This window comes from Neomonachus schauinslandi, chromosome 9 (assembly GCF_002201575.2).
Source record: "Neomonachus schauinslandi chromosome 9, ASM220157v2, whole genome shotgun sequence".
Taxonomy (NCBI): Eukaryota; Metazoa; Chordata; class Mammalia; order Carnivora; family Phocidae; genus Neomonachus; species Neomonachus schauinslandi.
In genome coordinates, this window is record NC_058411.1 from 122,924,571 (window position 1) to 122,949,334 (window position 24,764).

The following is a 24,764-nucleotide window of genomic DNA, read 5'->3' on the forward strand; positions in this document are numbered from 1 at the left end:
AAAACTCTTCAGAGTATAGGGATAGAGGGTACATACCTCAATATCATAAAAGCCATCTATGAAAAACCTACAGCGAATATCATTCTCAATGGGGAAAAACTGAGAGCTTTCCCCCTAAGGTCAGGAACGCGGCAGGGATGTCCACTATCACCACTGCTATTCAACATAGTATTGAAGTCCTAGCCACAGCAATCAGACAACAAAAAGAAATAAAAGGCATCCAAATCCGCAAAGAAGAAGTCAAACTCTCACTCTTTGCAGATGATATGATACTTTATGTGGAAAACCCAAAAGACTCCACCCCAAAACTGCTAGAACTCATACAGGAATTCAGTAAAGTGGCAGGATATAAAATCAATGCACAGAAGTCAGTGGCATTCCTGTACACCAACAACAAGACAGAAGAAAGAGAAATTAAGGAGTCGATCCCATTTACAATTGCACCCAAAACCATAAGATACCTAGGAATAAATCTAACCAAAGAGACAAAGGATCTGTACTCAGAAAACTATAAAATACTCATGAAAGAAATTGAGGAAGACACAAAGAAATGGAAAAACGTTCCATGCTCATGGATTGGAAGAACAAATACTGTGAAGATGTCAATGCCACTGAGAGCAATCTACACATTCAATGCAATCCCCATCAAAATACCATCCACTTTTTTCAAAGAAATGGAACAAATCATCCTAAAATTTGTATGGAACCAGAAAAGACTCCAAATAGCCAGAGGAATGTTGAAAAAGAAAAGCAAAGCTGGTGGCATCACAATTCCGGACTTCCAGCTCTATTACAAAGCTGTCATCATCAAGACAGTATGGTACTGGCAGAAAAATAGACACATAGATCAGTGGAACAGAACAGAGAGCCCAGAAATGGACCCTCAACTCTATGTTCAACTAATCTTCGACAAAGCAGGAAAGAATGTCCAATGGAAAAAAGACAGTCTCTTCAACAAATGGTGTTGGGAAAACTGGACAGCCACATGCAGAAGAATGAAACTGGACCGTTTCCTTACACCACACACAAAAATAGACTCAAAATGGTTAAAAGACCTAAATGTGCGACAGATATCCATCCAAATCCTAAAGGAGAACACAGGCAGCAACCTCTTCAACCTCAGCCGCAGCAACTTCTTCCTAGAAACATCGCCAAAGGCAAGGGAAGCAAGGGCAAAAATGAACTATTGGGATTTGATCAAGATAAAAAGCTTTTGCACAGCAAAAGAAACAGTCAACAAAACCAAAAGACTACTGACAGAATGGGAGAAGATATTTGCAAATGACATATCAGATAAAGGGCTAGTATCCAAAATCTAGAAAGAACTTATCAAACTCAACACCCAAAGAACAAATGATCTAATCAAGAAATGGGCAGAAGACATGAACAGACAATTTTTCAAAGAAGACATCTCAATGGCCAACAGACACATGAAAAATGGCTCAACATCGCTCAGCATCAGGGTAATCCAAATCAAAACCTCAGTGAGATATCACCTCACACCAGTCAGAATGGCTAAAATTAACAAGTCAGTAAACGACAGATGTTGGCGGGGATGCGGAGAAAGGGGAACCCTCCTACACTGTTGGTGGGAATGCAAGCTGGTGCAGCCACTCTGGAAAACAGTATGGAGGTTCCTCAAAAAGTTGAAAATAGAGGTACCATACGATCCAGCAACTGCACTACTGGGTATTTACCCCAAAGATACAAATGTAGGGATCCGAAGGGGTATGTGCACCCCAATGTTTATAGCAGCAATGTCCACAATAGCCAAACTGTGGAAAGAGCCAAGATGTCCATCGACAGAAGAATGGATAGAGAGGATGTGGTATACACACACACACACACACACACACACACACACACACACACAGGAATATTATGCAGCCATCAAAAGGAATGAGATCTTGCCATTTGCAACGACGTGGATGGAACTGGAGGGTGTTATGCTGAGCGAAATAAGTCAATCAGAGAAAGACATGTATCATATGACCTCACTGCTATGAGGAATTCTTAATTGCAGGAAACAAACTGAGGGTTGCTGGAGTGGGGGGTGGTGTCGGAGGGATGGGGTGGCTGGGTGATAGACACTGGGGAGGGTATGTGCTATGGTGAGCGCTGTGAAGTGTTGAAGACTGTTGAATCACAGATCTGTACCTCTGAAACAAATAATGCAATATATGTTAAAAAAAAAAAAGAAGAAGAAGAAGATAGCAGGAGGGGAAGAATGAAGGGGGGTAAATCGGAGGGGGAGACGAACCACGAGAGACGATGGACTCTGAAAAACAAACTGAGGGTTCTAGAGGGGAGGCGGGTGGGAGGATGGGTTAGCCTGGTGATGGGTATTAAACAGGGCACGTTCTGCATGGAGCAGTGGGTGTTATGCACAAACAATGAATCATGGAACACTACTTCAAAAACTAATGATGTAATGTATGGTGATTAACATAACATTAAAAAATTTAAAAAAAACTGTACATTAAAAAAACACAAAAATCCACATACTATACATAACTTTAAGTATACTCTGCATACTTATATAACTATGAATTATACATCTATAACTTCAGTTTGACTTATTTCTTTTTTAAAAACAGCTATCCTGAGATGTAAGTCCAATTTACCCATGTAAAGTGTACAATTCAGTGGTTTTTAGTTTATTCACAGATATGTGCAACCATCATCAGGGTCAATTTTAGATAGTTCTCATCACCACAAAAGGAAACCCTATACCCTTTAACTATCACCCTTCTTCCCCCTTACTCCAGCCCAAGGCAACCATTAATATACTGTGTCTCTATAGAGTTTCTCTCTCTCTCTCTCTTTTTTTTTTTAAGATTTATTTATTTATTTGAGGGGGGAAGAGGCAGAGGGAGAAGGAAAGAGAGAATCTTAAGCAGGCTCCATACTGAGCGTGGAGCTCAATGTGGGGGCTTGATCTCATGACTCGAGATCATGACCTGAGCCAAAATCGAGAGTTGGATGCTTAACCAATTGAGCCACCCAGGTGCCCTCTATAGTTTTCTATTCTGACTTTCATAGGAAAGGAATCATACAATATGTGGTTTTGTGTGACTAGTTTCTTTTACTTAACATAATGTTTTCAAGGTCCATACATGCTAGAGCATGTGTCAGTACTGCATTCCTTTTTTTAAGTCTGAATAATATTCCATGCTATGGATATACCACTCTTTGTTCACCCATCTGTTTGTTGATGGACACTGCGGTTATTTTCACATTTTAGCTATTATGAACAAATGCTGCTATAAACATTTATGTACAAGTCTTTGTATGGACATATGTTTTCACCTCTCTTAGGTATGTACCTAGGAAGGAAACTGCTAGGTCATATAGTAACTTTATGTTAATCATTTGACTCTAGGTCATATAGTAACTCTATGTTTAATCAGATTCTTTTCCAAAGCAGCTGCCTACCAACAGCATTCTCACCAGCAATGCACAGTGGTTCCAATTTCCAATGAGTTCATAAGCATTCCTTCCTTTCTATTTTTTGGAAGAGATTGTGAAGAATTGCTATTAACTCTTCTGCAAATGTTTGGTAGAAATCATCAGTGAAGCCACCTGAGCCTGTGCTACTCTTGGTGGGTAGTTTATGCTCTTTGCCTGTTACAGGTCTACTCAGATTGTCTATTTCTTCTTGAGTCAATTTAGGTAGTTTGTGTGTTTCTAAAATTTGTCCATTTCATCTAAGTTATCTGATTTGTTGGTATATAATTGCTCATAGTATTCCTTTATAATCCTTACTGTGTGATAAGCTTGGTAGTTCCTCCCTTTCATTTCTGATTCTGATTCTATTAATTTAAGTCTTTTTTATTTTTTCCCGCAGTCAAGTTATCTAAAGGTTTGTCAATTTTGTTCATCTTTTCAGAGAACAAACATTTGGTTTTGTTGATTTCTCTACTGATTTCCATTTTCTTTTTCATAAATTTCTGCTCTAATCTTTATTACTTCCTTACTTCAGCTTGCTTTAGGTTTTGTTTCTCCTTCTTTTTCCAGTGTTTTAATATGTAAAATTAGGTATTGATTTGGTGTCTTTCTTCTAAACATTTCCGACTATAAATTTCCCTCTAAGCACTGCTTTAGCTGCATCCCCTAAGTTTTGGTATGTTATTTATTCATTTTCATTCATCCTCAAGGTTTTTCTGATTTCCCTGCTGATTTCTTCTTTTACCCAATTATAAAGAGTGTTATTTAATTTCCACATCTTTGTGAGTCTTCTTTTTTTTTCTTTTTTGGACTATTGGTTTCTAATTTCACTCCACTGTAGTCAGAGAACATACCTTATATTATTCTGTCCTTTTAAATTTACTTAGCTTATGGTCTAGCATATGGTCTATCCTGGAGAATGTTCCATATGCAATTGAGAAGAATATAGAGTCCATTGTTGTCAGGTACAGTGTGCTATAAATATCTGTAAGGTCTATAGTGTTGTTAAATTTTCTTCTTCCTTGTTGATATTCTGTCTAGTTGTCCTATCCATCATTGAAAGGGTGATATTGAAGCTTCCAACTATTATTGTTGAATCAACTGTTTCATTATGTCAGTTTTTGCTTCATGTATTTTAGTGTTCTGATACTTGGCACATACATGTTTACAACTGTCATATCTTCCTGTTGTGTAGACATTTTAATCATTATAAATTGTCCCTCTTATCTGTAGCAATTTTTGACTTGCTGTTTATTGCAAAATTCATTACCCATTTTTATTATTCAAATAAATCAGTTTATGAATAAATGCTTGATTGGCATTTTTGTATAAGTTAACAAATATGGTGAAAGTGAAATAACAAAGACTTTTGGAACTTTACCTGAAATGAACAACTTCTTTGCTGAATTGTATAAATACCTTTGGATGTAGAAGAATATGTCATCAACCTTTTGTGCTACATTCAATGTAATGGCTATAGATAGACACAATACACTTTTATGTTAATCTGCACTACTAACGTTTTTTCCACTACCTTCTTAAATCTATACCCAGAGTTGGCAAACTATGGTCCATGAGCCAAATCCAGCCCATGGCCTGGTTTAACAGGCCTGCCCATTCATTGACTTATAGTCTGTGACTGATTTTGGGTTACAATAGCAGAGTTGAATAGTTGCAATAGATACCATCTGCCCTGCAAAGTCTGAAATATTTACTATTTGTCCTTTTACAAAAAAAAAAAAATCCCCCAAATTAAAAAAAAAACAAACAAACCTATACCTGACATAGACAATTAACAAGCTAATAAAGCCCTGATTTTTAGTCTTTGCTGATTTCCAAGATGTACCTTACTCAAATTAACACTAAAGTGCTAAATAAAATGAGCAAGAAATAAGATATTCTGATAATCTTTCTGTGTCTGATAAACTACAAATAACTACGACTTTAAAACTATGAAAGTTCAAACACGTGGATGTTTAACATTCTAAATAAGCATTCCAAGAAAGAGAATTCAATGTTTTAGTAAAAGCAACATGATTAAAAAAAAAAATCTACTCCCTCCATGGCCAGTTTCCAGCTACCAACAAGACATCAGTGGAAGCAGAGTCCTGAGGAGAAGCACAGTAGCACATAGGATGGTTAATTTTACACATCAACTCGAGGTGCCCAGATTAAACATTATTTCTGGGTCTGTGAGGGTATTTCTGGATAGGATTAGCATTTGAATCAGGGACTCAGTAGACTGCCCTCCCCGAAGTGTGTGGACAAAGTCCAATCCACTGAAGGCCCGAATAGAACAAAAGGTGGAAGAAGGAGGAATTCGTCTCTTTCTTCCTGCCTCATTGTTGAGCTGGGACATCCTACCTCACCTTCTCTGGTCCTTGGACTTGGGGTTTACCCTGTAGGATCCCCTGCTTCTCAGGTCTTTGGACTCAGACTAAATTATACCACTGGCTTTCCTGGGTCTCCGGCTTGCAGACAATAGATCATGGGACTTCCCAGCCTCCACAATCACGTGAGCCAATTCCTCATAACAAGTCTCTTCATATATAATAAATTTCACATATATAACAAATTAATCTCTCTTTCTGTATGCGTATGTATGTATATATGTGTTGACCTTGAATAATGCAGGGGTTACAGGCGCCGACCCCCTGCACAGTTAGAAATCTGCATGTAACTTTTGACTCCCCCAAAACTTAACTATTAATAGCCTACTGTGGACTAAAAGACTTACCAATAACATGAACAGCTGATTAACACATATTTTGTATGTCATATATATTATATTCTTACAATAAAGTAAGACAGAGAAAAGAAAACGTTATCATGAAAGTTTTAAGGAAGAGAGAATACATTTACAGTACTGTACTATATGAAAAAAAAATCCATGTATAAATGGACCCAGGCAGTTCAAATCTGTGTTGTCTGGGGTCGACTCTATATCTCCTACTGGTTCTGCTTCTCTGGAGAAACCCATTAACATAACACATAATATAGTATGTAAATAACTTCAAGATCATGCAAAGAAGAGTGTATTTATAAAAAAAGTAAGTGGTGTTTTTAGTAGAATGTACTTCATTGTGATTTATATTAGTTAATTTTTAATAATGGCTATAACCAGATCACAAAATCTGATCACTTAATAAGCCATTCTTCCAAATCAATATGAGCCTGCTCCAGCACACCCTTCCTTCAGGAGCTATTTCTGCACCCAGATGAAGGAAACAGTTCCTGACAAAATCATCATCCCTTCTGCATCTCTTAGGTGGACTTGGAAACAGGATAAGGTGCAAGTTATAATTCCCAAGTACATCATGCCTTCTTCCTTTGCTACCAAATGCTTTTCTTTCATCGCCTGCTCTTCTGGGTTCTGTGAAATATTCTTTGCTCATTACTTTAAGGAAAAGAGGCTGTCCTCTGGCTTCACCTAGCAGAAATCACGCATCATACCTGGGAGGCACTCACAGGGGAGAGGCTGAACTTAAGCTCTCCAAACAGAAATACAAACAAACAAGAAAGAAGACGGTAGTGATCTGCTTTCCATCAAAATGCCTGCCCAGGTGTCATATCTCCTGAGGCCACCTTTTATTCTGTTCTTGGGGTTATAGGTACATAACAGAAAACCTGAGCAGACACTAGAGATGTCCAATTAGTGTGCAGATAACAGGCACAGCGGGATGAGGGATAGCCAGGCTCTCCAGCTGACAAGGGTATATCGCACTGTCCCTGCGGTGTGATAAATCTAATTAAAAAGGACTTAGGGTCAGAAAAACCGTGGTGTGGTCATGGGTAAACACCACATACTCATGTTACTGTTTACTTACAGGGAAAGATACTTCTTCCAGTTACATGCTTGATGTGGCTGGAGAAGAGCTCCCATTTCTTACAAAACTACACACTGTTTTCACTTATCTTTGCTGTGACATATAAGCTATGGTTTAGGTTCCTTGAAATTCTTCTCTATACAGGAAAGGATTTCCCATGTTTTCAATGATTGACTTTGACCAAAAATAAAGGAGACATATTCTTTACTTCTACTGTCTGATGCTTTTTATCTTCTCCTTCTTTTTTAACTATAAGTATTCTAAAGTTAAAATGCTATGTAAAACAGAACCGTAATGATTTGCCAGTGGTTACAAGTGTAGGATGACTGATTTCAGCACCTGCTAACGCTATGACTTAACTCCCAAGGTCTCAATTTCTTTACCTGTAAAGTGGAGATAAAATAGTACCTGTGACCTGTTCATAGTTGTCAGGAGAAAATGAATGAACATATATAATGTGCTCAGAGCAGTGCCTTCAACATAGCAAGTGCTCAAGAAACTTAGCAATCATCAAATAGCAATTAGTACTAGCTTTGCTTTAAAATATCAAGAAACGGGGCGCCTGGGTGGCTCAGTCGGTTAAGCGACTGCCTTCGGCTCAGGTCATGATCCTGGAGTCCCTGGATCGAGTCCCGCATCGGGCTCCCTGCTCGGCGGGGAGTCTGCTTCTCCCTCTGACCCTCCCCCCTCTCATGTGCTCTCTCTCTCTGTCTCATTCTGTCTCAAATAAATAAATAAAATCTTTAAAAAAAAAATTAAAATATCAAGGAACACATTTCAAGCTTATATCTAAATATATATTAAAATGAGTTAAATATATACCTTTTATGAAATTTTCCACCTAAATTTCTAGTTTCTGTGGCAATACTGAATAGGACAAATATTTTTAATCTACTCCGTACTACAGTGATGGAGATTCTGTTTGTTTTCTTCTTAAAAAAATTTGTACCTGACTACGTTTAAATTGACCAAAAGCAAGGACAAAAATGCATGTTGACTCTGGTCATGTCTGTGATAGCAAAACAGTGGACATGAACTCACTGCCTCTACGCACAGTTGAACATGGCGCACTATGGGGGAGTGCACACAGTTGCCTTTAAAAGAATGAGGGACCCTCTTCATATAGTTGACCAACATGGGGGTTAGGGGTGCCAACACCTCCAACGTAGTCCAAAATCCCCAAAACGGGGAACTTTTGACTTCCCCAAAACTTCACTAGTAGGCCTACTGTTGACTGGAAGTCCTACCAATAATAGGAACAGTTGATTAACACATATTTTGCATATTATATGAATTATAGATTCTGTTCTTATAATAAAATAAGCTAGAGAAAAGAAAATGTTATTAAGAAAATAGTAAGGAAGAGAGTACATTTACAGTATTATATCTATCGAATAAAATCCATGTATAAGCAAACCTATTACTTCCACATTACTGTGGAAGTAATGTGTGAAATAATATCAGTGAGCAGGGAAAATGTCTAAAGTAATATCATCGAGTAGGGAAATGAAACAAAAGTAGTAAGTTTATTTAAAAAAACTAGATGAGGGGGTGCCTGGGTGGCTCAGTCGGTTAAGCGTCTGCCTTCGGCTCAGGTCATGATCCTGGAGTCCCTGGATCGAGTCCCGCATCGGGCTCCCTGCTCAGCGGGGAGTCTGCTTCTCCCTCTGACCCTCCCCCCTCTCATGCTCTCTGTCTCTCATTCTCTCTGTCTCAAATAAATAAATAAAATCTTTAAAAAAAAAATAAAAGCAATGTAAGAAACAACATACAGAGCTGTCAGTCTCTACGCTGTATGCTTGAAACCAATGTAACATTGTGGGCAACTACACTTCAACACGAAAATACATTTCCTAAAAAAGCAAGAAAAGAATGAAACAAAATCCAGAACTTTTGCAGGATGAACCGAAAAAAAAAGGTCACAGGAAAAGGTTTTTAAACAAAAGTTTGATGCTGTCATAATTCATTGTACAAGCAGCCTCAAATGAAACGACCGTGATGAGGCATTTTAAAAGGCTTTTGAAAGCCAACTATGCTTTTTCTTGTAATTAACCTAAAACAGCATGTTACTTAAAATCCCAAAATGATTTTTTACCTTCCTCGGGCTCTCTTAAGAAAAGAGCAACCGGGAGACATTTCACTTTTTGACGACTCACTGACACACACTCTGGGCCAGGAATGGCAGGGGCCCTGGACCCATGATAAGGCACAGCCCAGGTGTGGCCCTTCCCTTCTGCTGTTTGCCAAGTAGGAGATGATGGGGGAGAGGCCAGTCTCTGGAGGAAAAGGACTGCCTCTCGGATAGGGTGATCCAGGAAGGCCCCTCCACAGATATACCACCTACCCCAGAATCTAGAGGATAAGAAGGAACCTCCCGCGCAGAGGACGCAGCTCATAGGAGCAGCCCCAGGTGAGAGAGAGCCTGGAACTCCCTTGGCTGGAACAGAGTGGGGTTGGGGGACAAGGGGCAGCCCAGGAAAGCTGGGGGAGGAGAGGGAGATGCCCAGGGACAGCACTGGAAGTTTGTGGGGGAAGCGGTGGGGGAGGGAGTCATACCAGGGTAAACTCTAAGGGAGGGTGAGGGGATGTTAAGGACCATCACAGGAAGCTGTAGGAGGACACAGAAATGGGGGAGGCCTAGGGGAAGAGGGGGAAGACGGGGCAGGGCATCACAAGAAGCTGGATGGAGGAGGAGGGAGCAGGAGGGCTCCAAAGGAACAGGAAGCAGGAAGGGCCGGATGAAAGAACTCACAGGTCACAAGGAGGGTTCTCTGCACAGCATTCCATGTGCAATGGAAAGCATATGATTGAATTTATATTTTAAGAAGCTCTTCACACAAAAATTTGTGAATGGATTTGAACCCAACACACTGAGGAAACACACACACACATGCATACATACATATACATATATATGTAGAAGACACATGCTCTCATGCAATAGTATTAGAAATTAACAGTAAAAGGATAGCAAACAAAGAAAAAGAAAACCCAAAAGTCTAGGTATCTAGAAAGTTAAGAACATAAATTTAATGAGTGCTTAAACAGCAAAGCCAAAATGAAATTCTAATTTCATTGTAATTCAGTGAAACTCAATGACAGCACTATGGACCTCTGTGACTCAACTATGACAGGTGGCAAATGAACAAATTATTCCTTGGGAAAGTAGAGGGGTTAATAAAATAAAGCACGGTCAACGAAACAACAACTCAAAGAGTAATCTTGATTAACAAAACTAGCAGCTGGTTCTTTGAGGGAAAACAATTTTAAAAAAGGATAAACTTTGAATCAAGGGAGAGGAAACATAATTTAGCATTAGAAATCAGAGAAGACATCAACCAAAGGGCTTTGAAAATAACAACAGCCTGACTGAGGTAGAAATCACGTACAATCCACCCACGTGAAGTTGACAATTCATTGGTGGTTAGTATCTTGACAGACCTATAGAGACACAGTCTATTTTAGGGCATTTTTATCACTCCAAAAATAAATCTTTTTTTTTTTTTAAAGATTTTATTTATTTATTTGACAGAGAGAGAGATAGCGAGAGCAGGAACACAAGCAGGGGGAATGGGAGAGGGAGAAGCAGGCCTCTTGCCGAGCAGGAAGCCCAATGTGGGGCTCGATCCCAGGGCCCTGAGCCGAAGGCAGACATTTAACGACTGAGCCACCCAGGCGCCCTCCAAAAATAAATCTTAAACTCTGCCCAAACTCCCCATTTTCCTTCATGCCCCCCAGCCCTAAGCAACCAAGAATCTACTTTCTATGTCCATAGATTTGCTAAACACTTATTTTTTAATTAGAAAAGAAGGTGACCTGTAGCATTATAACAATACAACAGATGAAATACACAATTTTAGAAAGATACGTACTAGCAAAAATTACCCCAAACAACATAAATAACACAATGAGCCCATAAAAAAATTTAAAAGCAACCAGATCAACTCCCCAAAATGTAACAAATTGGAGTAATTCCTAGGCTATTTCAACTGTTTCAGAAAACAGATCGAACCACATGCTTCTAAGTTCATCCCAGGCTGGCAGCATAATTCAAATACAAAAACTGGACAAGGCTGCGAGTAAAGGTAAACTGTGGATCAATCTCATGTATGAATTTAGGCATACAACTCTTAAATAAAATATTAGCAATTTGAATGCAGAGTAATATGTATGCCTCAAAAGTACCTGGACGAGGGAGGGCCTATTTCCATAATGCAAAGCTGGTTTAGCATTAGGAAATCTATTAATGCAAATCACTACATTAATAAACTAAAAGGGGAAAGTTGTATGATCAGCTTCACAGATGTTGAAAGACGATGATAAAATTTACATGCATTCTTGATTAAAATAAAAATCTTCGAGAGCCAGGCCAGATGGAAGCGCCGTGAGTTATTAAGGGCACCTTTCTCGTAAGCTGACCGCAAACATTAGGCTAAATGGTAACTCCTCGGGTCAATCCCCTTTCACTTTCAACCCCTTGAAAGTCAGCCATAAAACACGGTATTAAAAAGGTCCCTTATGAGTCAAACTTTTTCCCTCGTAAATCCTCATTGGGAATAACAGGTGACACAGGGTTTGGGCTGATCCAGATTTACTTGAGAAAGTGGCCTATAAATTCTGACTTCTTGGGTCTCTGCTTCCTTGGACACTACAGATCAGCGTGGAAATGCTCTGTCTGCCTCAGTTGCTCGGCAGGAGTCCACCTGATCGGGAAAGCTCTGCGTTGGCAGGCAGGCCTTGCGCCTCTGACTACAAACATGCTATACAAACTGTTGGAAAACAGGCTGTGGCTTCTCGGAGTCAGTACGTAACCTGTGTGTCCTTGAACTTCTTCTGTGAGAGCAGTACACAGCCTGGGAGATGATGCGCAAGGGAAGCTGCTGGGCTTCCTGATGATGGGAAGATGCTCTCCCTCCCTTCTGCCCTGTCTCCTCCCCTGTGTCTTTCTACAAAGCTCAGTGGTTAGATTACAAGCCTACTTCATTGCGGGCTACTGAATGCCAACTTAAAACTGTATCAGTGTAAAAAGCCAAGAAAAAAATATACAAGGTATAAATATGCACATAGAGGGACAACACCCTTACTTTCACAGCTATAGGGCAGTCCACCTGGACACGAAAAGGTATCTCGGAAAAACTTTTAGAGTGAATAAAAAAGTTCTAGAAAACAAACAAAAATCAATGGCATTTCTGCTTCTGGAAAGATACAGATGAACCTTTTCCTATTCCTCTAAGTACAACTAGAAAAACCCTGGACATTATGTATCAAATGTGTATTAACAGACTGGAAAGTATAAAGACAGACTGGTTAGGGACCTCAGGACCCAGGGAAGGGAACAGCAATGAGTTTCCTGGGCTTTCTTTTTGCCTCATAGATCCTATAGCTGGAGATGAAGACAGAGGACCCCCCCCCATCCCATCCCCCCAACTCCCACAGTGTTGAGGGGGACCACATGGAGAGCGTGGGCTTCTACCTCATCCAGCAATAGGAGGTGCCACCCCTCCTCCCCCAGGTTAAGTGGACACCACACAGCAATCATGAGGCCACCTTCCCACCCCATCTCAATGTAATCCACCTGGGGAGCAGTGATGAAGCATTCCACCCTTCCTTCCCAGCCAGGCAGGTATCAGTGGAGGCCTACTGGGGAAATGACAACTCTTGTCCCCACCTAGGAGAAAATCATTCGTAGGATCTAGGGATAGGTAATTCTTACACTTAACACCCAAAGCATGATCCAAAAAAGCAAAAATGGATAAATTAGACTTCATCAAAATTTAAAGCTTTTGCTCTGTCAAAGACCCCATTAAGAAGATGAAAAGGTAAACTATAGACTGGGATAAACATTTGCAAAGCTCATCTTCAACAAAGGAATAGTATCTAGAATATAAAGAACTCTCAAAACTCAACAGTATTAAAAAATGGGCAAAAGATGAGATATGACCAGACACAACACCAAAGAGGACATGCAGATGGCAGTGAAACACAGGAAAAGCTGCTTGTCATCATTATTCATCAGGGAAGCACAAATTAAAACCACAAGATATCACTCCAAAGCATGAGAATGGCTCAAGTAAAAAAAAGTGCCAACCCCTCAATGCTGACGAAGATGCAGAGAAACCGGGGCTCTTGTACACTGTTGGTGGGAATGTAAAATGATATTGACATTCTGGAAAACAGCGTGGCAGTGTCTCGAAAAAACTAAACACAGGCCTGTCATACAACTCTGCAATTGTACTCCTGGACATTTATGGTGGTGGGAATGTTCTGCATCTTGACTGTTCATCAGTGTAAAGTAAACCCCATAAGGCGCTATCAATGTGGGGAAACTGGGAAAAGCTACATAGATTTCTCTGTATAATTTCTTGCAACTGTTTGCAAAGCCACCATTATCTCAAAATGAAAAGTTTAATTTAAAAAATCAATAGCTTTCCTATATTATAGCAATAAGCAATTATAAAAAATAATAAAGAAAAATACCCTTGACATTAGCATCAAAAACTGCAGACAAACTAGAAATAAAGTTAATACAAAATGTTTAAGCACTTTATGAAGAAAGTTTTAAGACTTCTTTCAAGGCATGAAAGACCTGAAAATAGGAGAGAAAGAATCCATTTCTGGATAAAAAGACTTGACCTTCATAGATCTCAATTCTTTCCCAAGGTACCTACGTTCAATTCTGCTTCTATGAAAAAAAGCTCAACCTCCCTCATGACCAGGGTATGCAAATTAAAATAATGAGATTTCATTCTTCATCCTTCAGACTGGCAAACATTTTCAACATTGGTAATATCTAACGCTGGCCTGGGAGTGGGACATGCTCATTTCCACAGACTGTAGGTGGAAGTGTGTATGAATATAGCCCTTTCTGGAAGGCAGTATCTATCAAAAATTTTAATGCATTTACCCTTTGGGCCATCAATCCAAATTTGAGGAAATGTCCTACATAAATACACACAGACTTGTCCACAGATTTATTTATAAGACAATGAGCTCTAACATTATTTATGACATTAGAAGTTAGAGACCATGTAAGTGCCCTGAAGTTGGGGGCCTCTTAAATAATGTATACAGCTTGCATCCATAGAATCTAATGCAGACAGACTAGATCTGAGGCTATTTCTCAATATTACATATAGAAATTTCCATAAGGGTACATGCCAACCTGAGGTATTAAAGAGGACTTTTTATACTTCTGTAGTTTTGAAATTTTTCAATGGATATATTTCTTTGGTAGTTCGAATCATCAAATAAATAAAATAGATACATTTCTGGAAAAATATAATAAGAAAGGAAGAGAAATAGAAAATATAAAGCACTATGAATACAAATAAAAGAAATAAGACATAATGTTACCATAGGTATTTTTAAGACAATTCAATGCATTACTTCATATTAATAAGTATGGAAAGGTCAATACAATGAAAAAAATGTTAATAATACAGACATTGTCAAAAGTTTAGAAAGAAATAGAAAAAAACTGGAATAGAAAATTATGTCAAATAATTATTTCATAAAATAGTGCTGGACCCAGAGAATTATACATTTAAGTGTCATTATCCATCAAGGAAAAGAAAATTCTTTAGATTTCATTTATTCAATTAAACGAAATTGGTTGAATTTTATAAATGAAATTATGAAAATTTGAAATTGAAAAATGAAATTATGAAATTACTATACTCATGAAACGAAGTATGGAAGGGTAGGAGAAAAATGAAAACTATAAAATTAATTGCATTTATGAATATGAAAAATCACATATAAAATATCAGCAGATAGAATCCAGTAATATTTTCAAAGACTAAGGGGATTTCATGCTAATTATGTTCCATGTTGCTTAATCTTGAGAATCTATTAATATAATCTATCATACCAATGGATCAAAATAAAAAATATATAATCTTAACAGATGTCCAAAAAAAACTTGGTAAAATTTAACTTCCATTTTATTTTTAAAAGACTCTTAGTTAAATATGAATATCACCTTAACGTTACAAAATGGCTATTTGAAACCATCGCTCACCATCATGTTTGAAGTAAATCATGATATTCAGGAACAAAAAATAGACAATGAAACACCATCAATATCTAATGTTATTTTGATAATCTAAGACAAAATAACTAGATGGGATAACAAGTACAAACACTGGAAAGCAGAGACAGTATTTCTTCTGACAGACTATGGATCAAAGACTCAACTGTACATTCAATGGCATATTTTATTAAATATAAATAATAAAAAATCACTGAAAGTCTTATATATTACTAGGGGCCTCTTGCAATATAAAATAATAATTTTTGAAAATGCACCCACCAGAGCAACAAGTTATTTAAAATACCTAGCACTAAACTTTAAAAGAAATATGTATGGTCCACAAGTGTATTTTTTAAAACTGTAAAAACATAATGATATTTATAGCAAAATAAACACAAGATCTATGTAATATATAAATATTAAAAAAATGAAACCCTAAAATTCTGGGAGGAAAATGGGAAAACTTTTTATAATTTTGGAGGGGGAAATGCTTTTCTAGGCAAAACATATAAGCCAGAAATCATAAGGGTAAAAATATATAAATGAATAAAAGCAATTTGAGTATATGAAATTTTCACACAAGAAAGAATACCAAAAAAAGTCAAAAAATGAATGACAAACTATGAAAAAATATTTATCTGCCACACATATGACAGTGGGCAGTTTCCTCAATATAGGTAGTATGTTGGGCGCCTGGGTGGTTCAGTCGGTTAAGCGACTGCCTTCGGCTCAGGTCATGATCCTGGAGTCCCGGGATCGAGTCCCGCATCGGGCTCCCTGCTTGGCGGGGGGTCTGCTTCTCCCTCTGGCCCTCCTCCCTCTCATGCTCTCTGTCTCTCATTCTCTCTGTCTCAAATAAATAAAAATCTTTAAAAAATATATATAGGTAGTATGTTTATAAATCAATTATGAATAGCAACAACCTCACAGAAAAATAGGCAGCAAAAATGAACTGGCAGTCAGCAAATAAAGAAATCACTTCTAAACAAATGTACAAGATGCTCAACTTCACTTTTAATTAAAGAAATGCAAGTTACAAATTAAGATCTTAACACTTTCGGCAGATTGGCAAAGACCAAAAAAAATTCTGATGACGCACAGAAGTTTGCGTGGGTCTGGGTAACCGGGCACTGGTCTGGATAATCATGTACTGTTGGCAAGAGTCTCGTGTCCCATCTTTGGACGTTAATTTAGGAATAACATTCTAAATGTAAAGTGCACTCTGATGCTTTGACTGAAAAGACACCTTTAGCAATTTCTTCTAGCGATCTACTTGTACATTCCTCTCTGGTTGGCCCCTGTACCCTTTACAACAGGCCGGTTCCCACTGCTGCAGCCATAGCTACTCTATTTGTCGAGTAATGAACGTGCACAAAGGGTAATCTTCTCTGCCATGTTTGTTTTAGCAGAGCACTAGAAACATCCCTAACCTGTCCTTCATTAAGTGGTGGTTAAATAAATTATCCTGTATACATCTATCCAGTGGAATTCTCTGCTGCTCTCTATTTAACAGCTGGGCAGATCTCCAAGTGCTGTTATATAAATGTCACCAAGTTACATGGCTGGCTGACAAGAGCGATGTGAATAATGGTGTGTAGAATAGACTCCCCATGTGTGTAAAAATGATAATACACAAAATAAGCATACAAAATGTCTGGCTACCAAAAACTTTCTGGAAGGGGGTGGGAGTTTGGAATAGAAAAAAATATATATATGCAGAAAATATGAGTTAATTTTTAATTATATGTAGGAAAAAGAGAAACACGCATACAGATACGGAAATGCACTAGATACCCTAAAGGAAAACAAAAATTGCACTGAAGGATTTATAAAAACAATTTGGAGAAACCAAAACAGACAATGCTCCTGAATGGGAAAACATGGTATTGTTAACACACCAATTCTCTCCCAAGGCAATCTATAATTTTAATGTGATTTCAGTTCAACTCTCAAATCTATTCCTTTGGAGTCCTGACTCCCCAAATTTTAAACTATTCTGGAAGACTAAACTTCTAAGAATATTTTTAAAAAGTAGATTAAAGTCTGGAATAGGGGGGGAGCGCCTGGTGGCTCAGTCGGTGAAGCTTCTGACTCTTGGTTTCAGCTCGGGTCATGATCTTGTGGTTGTGGCATTAAGCCTGGTGTGGGGCTCTGTGCTCAATGTGGAGTCTGCTTCAGATTCGCTCTCCCTCTCCTTCCCACTCACTCTCTCTCTCTCTCAAATAAATAAAATCTTCAAAAAACAAGTCTGGAATGGGGTGGGGGATAGGGCTTGCCCTTCCATTGTAAAATATATATATTATATGTATATATGTCTATGTATATATAAATATACATACATATAGACTCTCTCTCTATAAATATATATATATATAAAGTTTCTCTCTCTCTCTCTCTATATATATATATATATAAAGTTAAAGTAATTAAAGTAATACTGCTCTGGAATATAAATAAATAAACCTAGGAGGAGGGAGAATGAAAAGTTCAGTCATAGGCAAATAGACATAAGTATCCGTGTGTATGTGTACATACATATGATAATGCTGTTGGAGTAGATATTGGTTGTTTTTTGATCATACATTTTTGCCTCCTCCTACTTCAACCCTTCCTAATAATACCTAACTTCGTTTTTGAGAATTACCTCTTGAATCGCCTTGGATTCAGTGTGGCGCGACAGTTGAGATTTCTGTCTTGCCCTGACCAATCAAATACTCTCTCTCTGGGTTCTGACTCTAGAGCAAATGGATGGAGATTAAAAACCACTGGAATTGTTCACTTCTGCAGAACAATACCCTGGGGAGTTCAGGGTTCCTGCAGCAGGCCCCCGCTCTGGGACAGGCTTCTGCATCTACAGGAGCCTCTCTGGCACCAAGCCCAATCTTCAGACTTCTTGCTTATTCTATAGACCCTACCGTCTTTGCAATAAATGGCCTATGGCTTTGTCAGTTTTTGTAGCTTGCCATCAAAGGACTCTTAGGATTCAGGTGGTATTTCAAATCATTGGTGAAATATAAGGTTACTCAGGGAATTGTTTTAGGTAAGCTAGCTACTCATTTTGGGGAACACTTAAATTCTTTAAATGAATTCCAGAATATGAAAGAGTTAACTACATAAAAAAAGGGGAGGTAACTTGATCTTGGAAAGAATGTCTTTTTACTGGTTTCAAGATAAGGCCACAAAGGAAAACATTCATAGATTTAAATGCACTAAAACTAAAAGGCAAATAATAATCCAGGAAGTATATTCGACTAATACAAGCTATAGGACTCAAAACCATAAAATGTAAAGATCTCTTAAAAGTCAGTAAGATAGTTAAACCTAAAAATGTGTAAAGGCCCCAATCAATTCATAGAGGAAATATAAATTTTATACATATATATATATATTGCATGTATGTATATGCACATATAAACTTATGTATGTATAATTATAAATAAATTATATAATTGCATATATAAAGAGTTCTTACATGGGGCGCCTGGGTGGCTCAGTCGTTAAGCATCTGCCTTCAGCTCAGGTCATGATCCCAGGATCCTGGGATGGAGCCCCGCATCGGGCTCCCTGCTCCGCGGGAAGCCTGCTTCTCCCTCTCCCACTCCCCTTGCTTGTGTTCCTGCTCTCACTATCTCTCTCTCTGTGTCAAATAAATAAATAAAATCTTAAAAAAAAAAAAGAGTTCTTACAAATCACTAAGATAAATACTTCTAAAAATGGGTAAAGGTTATAGTCAACTCACGGAAGAAGAAATATAAATGGTATATATATACACACATATGATTGCATATATATGTATATATGCACGTACATATATAAACTTATGTACACACAGTTATAAATAAAGTTCAGTCTTGCTAATACTCAAAGAAGTTCAAATTAAAGCAATGATGTCATTTTACACCTTTCAAATTAGCATAAATTTTTAAAAGTAAGGATTTACAGTGCTGGCAAAGGGTATAGGAAAAAAATCATTCTCATATATTGGGATTATAAATTGGTAAACTCTTTGGAAGGCAGTATGTCAATATGTATCAAGTGCTTTAAAGATGTGGATTCCTTATGATCAAGCAAGTCCACTTTTAGGAGCTGTAAAAAGATTTTGTGTAGGGATGATGGCAACCTTCATACATGCAAAAAACAGAGACTGGTTAAATAAATAATGCTATATTCATTCATACAGAGCAGCCACTACAAATAAAGTTGTAGAAAAGAATTTAAAGCATGAAATAATGTTCACAACCAATAAAAAATTAAATCACAAAGCTGCATGAAGAGTATAGCACATTTAAATGTATATCAAATACACACATGTTTTGTATACATACATACATACATACACATCCATACCTATTATGCACAGAGAATACTGGAAGGACATAATAAGCATAATAATAACGTGTATTTTGGTTTTTTTTGTTTTTCTATAGTAATTACATAACTTTTATAACAGGAAAGGAGTATATTTCTTGTGCATTTTATGAATCCTATCTTATTAAGTATCTTAGGAAAAGCTCAGGGCAGGTAATAACCACCCTTAATAGGAAAGAGAAGTAAAGCTGAGACAGGGAAGGTGATTTGTCCTAAGTCATTTAACTAGTCGGTTATAAAGTCATGACTTTGATCCTCGTTTCCTGATTCCAAATCCACGACTCTCTCTACTATTCATACTCCACTTCAACAAGTGAGCACACTGATCTCACTCGGAAATTACTGGCCAAGTATGAGCCAGGGCAGAGAGATGCTTAGGATTAAGCTCTAAAGTCAGATAAATATTGATGAGTCCACAGTCCTCTATAACCAAGACGTATATGAGTGTACGTGTGTACATGATGTTTGTTTAATTTACTGGCGGCGGGGGGGGCCTCCTGAAGGCAGAAAGAATAAAGGAAATCATATCTACCTGTTCTATCCTTTCACGATGCTATGATCTAGGAAAACAGAGTCTGAGATTAAGACCTGGAGGGGTCAGCCTTTCGATGTGGGGCACTAAGTGTGGGCCTTCTGCTTCATCTGGACCTCCACACACTGTCACTTCTCATCACCCCAAATACTCTCTCCCACACACAAGGCCTTGCATTGAAAAAATGGGGGTCAGAGGAAAAAACGGCCAGTCCCCTGTCGGTTGCCGATGTTATGATATTCACAGCACCTAGTATTTAGGAATAAACAGGCTGACTCAGTTATGGATACAAGTTGGCAAGTCACCCTCTCTGATGGTGGTGGGGCTCCAGGGTGTAGCAATTCTTAGCAGTCAGGAGCAATACTGCACCATACCCCGGATACTCTGCACATCATACAGGGATGAAATCTGATCAATGTGGTCTAGGCCAGCAAGCTGAAGCTCTCACAGTTAGTTTCTGGAACTCAGTAGGTGTCTCTGCATTGAAACTGTGCCAACTGACACTAGTCCTTCTAGCCTGCTTAGAATCAAACTGTAGAAAGCCGCAGGTGTCCCAACATCTGCTCTTCTGAACCCAAACGGCATGGCCACAAGAAAAGTAAGCATGGCTCTGCTACGGAGAAGCTTCAGGTAATTCAGGATAGCCCCCTGACCTCTCAGAAATAACAGCCCCAGGCCCAGCAAGTGCACAGGCAGCTCTGGAGGAGAATGGCTCTACAAGGTAGCCCTGCGTAGTCTCCAAGATAAACCAACAAATGCCAGTGTCTCACATCCAGCAGCCATGGTCCTATCGGGAGTCAAACTGTACGCCCCTTACCAAATGTGACTGCCCCACCCGGAAGCACGTATTACGGTCCCAGGAGCTAAGTCATGATAGGGAATGAAGCTTCTATCCAACAAACCACTTATTGATCCCCCACAATGTACACAGCACCCTGTCTACCATTCTCCTAGAGCTAAAAGACAATCCACTTTTTGAATTGAAAAAAATGTGAACTAAATTGTTTTGGTGCACCCATTATCAAGCTTGTATGTATCATGGCACTTACAATCGACTTACACAATTGATTTTTAAAAATTCAGTGGCGAGAAAAATCAATGCAACAAATGCCAAAATATAATCATTACCAAAGATTTCCTCTAAAACAGCACTATACTGTGATCCTTAGAAATATACTTTTAGTAACTGACTTACAAGTAGGATGAGTTTTAATTTGAGATAATGCTTAGAAATGAACCAACTTAAATTCCTTATACAATTATAAAACACGAGACTAAATCCAAGGATATAATAAAATTTATTTTTAAAATTACGTTCAGGCAAAATCAAAGCCTGTGACCTTTTTCAAAAGGTTTGCATTTCATTACTCACCAACTGACAGCCTTCTAGGGAGTTGACTAGCTGAGCATTCTGACAGGAGAGAATTGAACCAGCCAAATTCAGCATTACGCACACTGCAGAGAGCAGCATGAAAAAGGTTATCTGGAAACAAACCAAACAAAAAATGGATTATTCACTTGGAGAAGTTCGAAGGCAAAGTGATTTGGCTTTAAAAAAGCTTTCAGTTGATCAAATAATTATATGAGTAACAGCTGTATTTTCTTAAAGGATGGTATTATTTCTCAAAATTTGAATTATATTGTAAAATATTTTAGAGGCTAAACTTGAAAATACTATACATTATATACTCTAAAAATAGTTTTATATAGCCTCAAAAATAACATGTTAGAAATGACTAAAGAAAACCAACAGAAAGAAGCTTATTTATTAGAAGGCCTTTATATTTATTTTCTTATGGAAAATTTCATACCTATACAAAACCAGAGAAGATAGTTTAATGAAGCCCCACATACCTACCACCAAGACTCAACAACTAACTAACTCATGGGCTGTGATGCTTCATTTATACCTTCTAGATTATTTTGCAGTAAGTATCAGACATGATATTTCATCCTTTCAGTGTATATTTCTAAAATAAGACTGTTTTTGAAAACACAACCAAAATAATGTCATCATCTCTAGAGTAATCATTCATTAATATCAAAGGTTCAGAGTTCACATTTCCTTAATAATCTCAAAATTTTCTTTGTTTTCTTTTATTATGTTATGTTAATCCCCATACATCATTAGTGTTTGATGTAGTGTTCCATGATTCATTGTTTGCATATAACACCCAGTACTCCATGCAGAATGTGCCCTCTTTAATACCCATCACCAGGCTAACCCATCCTCCCACCCCCCTCCCTTCTAGAACCCTCAGTTTGTTTTTCAGAGTCGATAGTCTCTCATGGTTCGTCTCCCCCTCTGATTTCCCTCCCTTCACTCTTCCCCTCCTGCTATCTTCTTCTTCTTTTCCTTCTTTTTAAATATATAATGTATTATTTGCTTCAGAGGTACAGATCTGTGATTCAACAGTCTTAAACACTTCACAGCGCTCAACATAGCACATAACCTCCCCAATGTCTATCACCCAGTCACCCCATCCCTCCCAACCCTCACCACTCCAGCAACCCTCCATTTGTTTCCTGAGATTAAGAATTCCTCATATTAGTGAGGTCATATGATACATGTCTTTCTCTGATTGACTTATTTCGCTCAGCATAACACCCTCTAGTTCCATCTACGTCGTTGCAAATGGCAAGATCTCATTCCTTTTGATGGCTGCATAATATTCCATTGTATATATATATACCACTTCTTCTTTATCCATTCATCTGTCGATGGACACCTTAGCTCTTTCCACAGTTTGGCTATTGTGGACATTGCTACTATAAACATCGGGGTGCACGTACCCCTTTGGATCCCTACATTTGTATCTTTGGGGTAAATACCCAGTAGTGCAATTGCTGGATCGTATGGTAGCTCTATTTTCAACTTTTTGAGGAACCTCCATACTGTTTTCCAGAGTGGCTGCACCAGCTTGCATTCCCACCAACAGTGTAGGAGGCTTCCCCTTTCTCCATATCCTCACCAACATTTGTCGTTTCCTGACTTAATTTTAGCCATTCTGACTGGTGTGAGGTGATATCTCACTGAGGTTTTGACTTGGATTTCCCTGATGCCAAGCGATGTTGAGCACTTTTTCATGTGTCTGTTGGCCATTTGGATGTCTTGTCTTCTACCCATTTCTTGATTGGATCATTTGTTCTTTGGGTGTTGAGTTTGATAAGTTCTTTATAGATTTTGGATACTAGCCCTTTATCTGATATGTCATTTGCAAATATCTTCTCCCATTCTGTCGGTTGTCTTTGGTTTTGTTGAATGTTTCTTTTGCTGTGCAAAAGCTTTTTATCTTGATGAGGTTCCCAATAGTTCATTTTTGCCCTTGCTTCCCTTGCCTTTGGCGATGTTTCTAGGAAGAAGTTGCTGCGGCTGAGGTTGAAGAGGTTGCTGCCTGTGTTTTCCTTTAGGATTTGGATGGATATCTGTCGCACATTTAGGTCTTTCAACCATTTTGAGTCTATTTTTGTGTATGGTGTAAGGAAATGGTCCAGTTTCATTCTTGTGCATGTGGCTGTCCAGTTTTCCCAACACCATTTGTTGAAGAGACTGTCTTTTCTCCACTGGATATTCTTTCCTGCTTTCTTGAAGATTAGTTGACCACAGAGTTCAGGGTCCATTTCTGAGCTCTCTATTCTGTTCCATTGTCTGTTTTTGTGCCAGTACCATACTGTCTTGATGATGACAGCTTTCTAATAGAGCTGGAAGTCTGGAATTGTGATGCCGCCAGCTTTGCTTTTCTTTCTCAACATTCCTCTGGCTATGCGGGGTCTTTTCTGGTTCCATACAAATTTTAGGATTATTTGTTCCATTTCTTTGAAAAAAGTGGATGGTATTTTGATGGGGATTGCATTGAATGTGTAGATTGCTCTAGGTAGCATTGACATCTTCACAATATTTGTTCTTCCAATCCATGAGCATGGAACGTTTTTCCATTTCTTTGTGTCTTCCTCCATTTCTTTCATGAGTATTTTATAGTTTTCTGAGTACACATCCTTTGTCTCTTTGGTTAGATTTATTCCTAGGTATCTTATGGTTTTGAGTGCAATTGTAAATGGGATTGACTCCTTAATTTCTCTTTCTTCTGTCTTGTTGTTGGTGTATAGGAATGCCACTGATTTCTGTGCATTGATTTTATATCCTGCCACTTTACTGAATTCCTGTATGAGTTCTAGGAGTTTTGGGGCACAGTCTTTTGGGTTTTCCACATAAAGTATCACATCATCTGCAAAGAGTGTGAGTTTGACTTCTTCTTTGCTGATTTGGATGCCTTTTATTTCTTTTTGTTGTCTGATTGCTGTGGCTAGGACTTCTCATACTATGTTGAATAGCAGTGGTGATAGTGGACATCCCTGCCGCGTTCCTGACCTTAGGGGGAAAGCTCTCAGTTTTTCCCCATTGAGAATGATATTTGCTGTAGGTTTTTCATAGATGGCTTTTATGATATTGAGGTATGTACCCTCTATGCCTATACTCTGAAGAGTTTCATCACGAAAGGATGCTGTACTTTGTCAAATGCTTTTTCTGCATCTATTGAGAAGATCATATGGTTCTTGT

At 38.3% G+C, this 24,764-nt stretch overlaps 1 protein-coding gene across 1 annotated transcript in view; it reads right to left on the reverse strand.

Annotated features, from left to right (window-relative positions):
* FAM189A1 (family with sequence similarity 189 member A1) overlaps nt 1-24,764 on the reverse strand; it is a 469,866-nt gene that overhangs the window by 107,999 nt on the left and 337,103 nt on the right. Inside the window, exon 3 of the mRNA XM_021680436.2 lies at nt 21,579-21,689. Coding sequence (XP_021536111.2) covers nt 21,579-21,689 — 111 coding nt within the window. The remainder of the gene's footprint in view (nt 1-21,578; nt 21,690-24,764) is intronic.